The sequence below is a fragment of the Vombatus ursinus genome, unplaced genomic scaffold (assembly GCF_900497805.2).
Source record: "Vombatus ursinus unplaced genomic scaffold, bare-nosed wombat genome assembly UNPS02014810.1, whole genome shotgun sequence".
Taxonomy (NCBI): Eukaryota; Metazoa; Chordata; class Mammalia; order Diprotodontia; family Vombatidae; genus Vombatus; species Vombatus ursinus.
This window is the reverse complement of record NW_020954588.1, coordinates 50,412,974-50,417,109: the sequence shown is the minus strand read 5'-3', so window position 1 is coordinate 50,417,109 and position 4,136 is coordinate 50,412,974. Positions and strand designations below refer to the sequence as shown.

The following is a 4,136-nucleotide window of genomic DNA, read 5'->3' as shown; positions in this document are numbered from 1 at the left end:
CCCCCCCACCCCAGCGGAGCAGCTCCGAGCCCCCCTCCCCGACCCAGGGCTGTGCAGCTTCCACCCCCACCCCAGCGGAGCAGCTCCAATCCTCCGCACTGGCTCACCGTAATGGGGTCCACAGCAGCCAGGCGCCAGACGTCCTTTTTGGAGGTCGGGCTGCTCCTGGGAGCTTTCTTTGCCTGGATTCTGGCCATCAGGGCCTGAAGGATTTTTCGAGCAAAGGTAGAATCTTCTGCCAGTGCTTCCCACAACTCGGTGATGTTGCTGTAATGGAAACATCAGTGGCTCCCCAGCACTCCCCAGGTAAATTCTGCGTGGCATTCAAGGCCCTCCACCAACTAACACTGCCCCACCCCACCAGCTTGATCCCACATCACTCCCTTTGACTCACTCTCCAATCCAACCAAACTGGACCACACCAACACACACACCGTGTTCTCCCATCTAGGTGGGGCCACAGCAAAGAGAGCACTAGGCCTGCAGTCAGGAAGACCCCAGTTCAAATTCAGCCTCAGACACTTACTGGCTGTATGACTCAGGGCCAGTCACTTTAATCTGTCTGCCTCAGTCTCCTGGACTGTAAAATGGGGATAATAATAGGACCTCCCAGGGTCGTTTTGTGAGGATCACAGGAGATAAAACACCGGCACATAGTATGTTCTTAATACATGTTTGTTCTACTTCTCCCCATCTCTATGCCTTCCCTCAGCCCACGCCCTCTCCCTAGGATGTCCCCTCTCCTTCTCTTGGCCTGGCAGATTTCTGCCCATCCCCTGCAGTCCAGCTCAGATGGCGTCTCCTCCCTGAATCCCCCTTGGACGCCTCCTACACCTTTGCTTCACCTTTCTCTAAAAGTGCCCATTGAGTGATCCTGGGTGTGAGTTCTCTGTGGGTCTCACCCTCCCCAGCTGCTGATTCCAAGTGGGTGGGAGCCACATCTTAGCCAAATTGCAGCTCCATTCCCTCCAGTGCCTAGCAGAGTGTTCTGCACACAGTAGGTCTTCAATACATGTTGGGTGAGATCAGATGAATTGACTAAATAACCAACCTGATTGTGTGGAGGCAGCACCTCCCCAGGGGCAGGGGCTTCCCAAGCTCAGCCCCCAGTCCAGGGCCAGGCTCAGCCTTCTAAACTCTCCCTTCCAAATCCCAACGTCTGTGATTCGGTGCTGTGACTCTGGGTAAGTCATTTCTTCCCCATGGGCCTCCTTCCTCCTCTCTGCAGTGAGGGGTGGGGGGCTCCATGGCCACTAAGAGGCTTTCTAGATAAACCTGTGGATGGTCTTAGGGATGGCGTGCATGCGAGCCACGGTCAGATAGGGAGAGCAGACAAAGAATCCTGAGGGGACTTGAAGGACTAAATGTGTGTGTGGGCATGATGGGGGCTTGGGTTTCCTGCGCTGCACCTCTGGTCTCACTGGACTAGGGATCTACCAGAGCAGGCCGGCACCTTCTCTGAGATGGACAGCCTTAGAGACTCACCTTGGGCACAGAGTGGCTCATTGACTTGCCCAGGGTCACACAGTCAGGATGTGTCAGAGATGGGACTCAAACCCAGAACTTCCTGACTTTACGCCTGACCCTCCAACCAACATGCCACCCTGCTTGTAAGGTGTGAAATCGATTTACTTAAGTGGGACTAGTTGTTCAACCCCTCTGGTCATATGTATTGATGCTTAAGGTTGTTTCTATAAAAACGTTCCGTTAAGGAGGGAGAGGACAAAAAGCATGTGTCATCCCCCAGATTCAGGACTAAGACGTGAGTCTCCAGGCCAATGTCCACCTACCTGTCCAGAGGCAGTGGCTGCCTCAGGAGGGAAGTAATGACTGTCTCCTGGTAGGAGTGAGCCAGCCAGAGGACAGCTTTCACCAGCGGGCGCCGCACGTCTGGATGAAGCACGGAGGGCAGATATGCCAAGATGGTGCTCAAGATCTCTGGCACCTGTGAAGGATGGCGACCATGGCCCTGGGCAAGGCTGGCACTTCGGGCTGGCAGCCTGCCCCCAGACCTCCGCCCGCCCTACCTTGTCTTCCAGCTCATGGCCTCGCAGCCTGAGAATGGTGTTGAGCCAGAGGACGGCAGCCTTGTCGTGGGCGAGGTTGGTGGCCCCCAGGCTCTCACAGGTGCTCTGCAGAAGGATGACCAGCTCCTCCCATCGCACTTCCTTGCTAATCACCTGTGAACAAACCAAGGCCCGCCGGCCAATGGAGACACAGGCAGAGGCCATCGGAATGCTCCTCAGCTCCCGCTGGCAGGAGCAGAGCTTCCTTACCTGGCTGGGCCCGTTGGCTTTTTAATGCTTTTCATTATCACTGGTCTCCTTTGCAGCCCTAAGTATTTTGTTTTACCCGTTTAAACACACAGCAGCAGCCCAGAATCCTCACCACCGGCACAGCCCCTGTGAACAGGGCACCAGCTCGTTCCACTTCGGGGCAGAGCTCATTGTGGGGAAGTCTTTCCCAGAATCAAGCCTAAATTGACCTCCTGACAGCTTTTACCCACAGCACCTAGGCCTGCCTGCCATGTAACAGCCCTCCACATAATTGGAGACAATCAGCTTAGACACCTTCTCCTGCCCCCAGCACCCCATTCTGCTGACCCCTCTCTTCTCCAGGCTAAAGATCCCAGTGTGGCCCCAGGGCCTTTGACCATCTTGGTAGCCTTCCTATGTACATCCTCCAGTTTTCTGAGTGTGCTTCGTAAAATATGGTGCCCAGAACTCTGATGAGGTCTGACCAAGGAAGGGGCCAGTGGGACCGCCAGCTCCCTGGGTCTGGATACTACCTACTGCCAGTGATCTCATTGGCCCTCTCAGCCGACACACCCCATGTCTGACTCCTGTGGAGCCAACTCACCCCTCTCTTTCCTCCTGTCCCCACTAGGTCTCTGATGTCCAACCTACAAGCAGGAACCTCCCAAACACACAAGCAAACAGAGAGCAGCCCTGATGCCATGGCACCAGAGGTGAAATCTCAAGGGATGCCCTTCAGTCCATCATTTAAGAGATCCCTGAGCTCCCCAGAAAGAAGCTGACCCGAGGTTGGAGGTTACTACACAGCCTGGGGAGAAGCAGCCTGGCCAGGGGAGGAGGGGAACGCCTTAAAGAGAACACAGGGGGATAGCTAGGGAAGGCCCCAGGAGCTGCCCCTTCAGTGTCCTGGGCCTGGTCTGTCATGGCAGCAAGTGGGTGAGCAAATAGAGCACAGGTTCTCCAATCACAAAGACCTGAGTGCAAATCCTGCCTCAGAGACTTGCTAGATGTGTGACCCTTGGAAAAGGCACTCCACCTCCATCTGCCTCAGTTTCCTCACGTGTGGAATGGAGATAATGATAGCATCAACCTTTAGAGTTGTTGTGAGGATCAAATGAGTTAATACATGTAAAGTCTTTTACAAACTTTAAAGTGCTAGATAAATACTAACTACTAGTAGTAGTAGTAGTAGTGGTAGTAATAATAGTATAATAGTAGTAGTGGTGTTGTAGTAGTAGTAGTGGTAGCGGTGGTGGTGGTAGTGGAAAGAGTGGTGGCAGTAGTAGTAATAATAGTACTAACAGTAGTAGTAGTATAGTAGTGACAGTAGTAGTAGTAGTGGCAGTGGTGGTATTAGTACCAGCGGTGGTGGTGGTAGTAGTAGTCGCAGTAGTTGTGGTGGTGGTATTAGTACCAGTGATGGTGGTAATAGTAGTAGTGGCAGTAGTGGTAGTGGTGGTGGTGGTGGTGGTAATAGTGATGGCAGTAGTAGTAATAATAGTACTAACAGTAATAATAGTGTAGTAGTAGCAGTCGTGGCTGGTGGCAATAGTGGCAATGGTGGTATTAGTGCCAGCGGTGGTGGTAGTAGTAGTAGTCGCAGTAGTTGTGGTGGTGGTATTAGTACCAGCGGTGGTGGTAATAGTAATAGTGGCAGTAGTGGTGGTGGTGGTGGTGGTAATAGTGATGGCAGTAGTAGTAATAATAGTACTAACAGTAATAATAGTGTAGTAGTAGCAGTCGTGGCTGGTGGCAATAGTGGCAATGGTGGTATTAGTGCCAGCGGTGGTGGTAGTAGTAGTAGTGGCAGTGGTGGTGGTGGTGGTGGTAATAGTGATGGCAGTAGTAGTAATAATAGTACTAACAGTAATAATAGTGTAG

At 52.8% G+C, this 4,136-nt stretch overlaps 1 protein-coding gene across 1 annotated transcript in view; it reads right to left on the bottom strand.

Annotated features, from left to right (window-relative positions):
• MROH2A (maestro heat like repeat family member 2A) overlaps nucleotides 1-4,136 on the bottom strand; it is a 53,899-nt gene that overhangs the window by 8,963 nt on the left and 40,800 nt on the right. The window contains exons 29-31 of the mRNA XM_027875797.1: nucleotides 2,028-2,180; nucleotides 1,791-1,945; nucleotides 10-267 (exon numbers count right to left, since the gene is read on the bottom strand). Of these exons, the coding sequence (XP_027731598.1) occupies nucleotides 10-267; nucleotides 1,791-1,945; nucleotides 2,028-2,180 (566 nt within the window). The remainder of the gene's footprint in view (nucleotides 1-9; nucleotides 268-1,790; nucleotides 1,946-2,027; nucleotides 2,181-4,136) is intronic.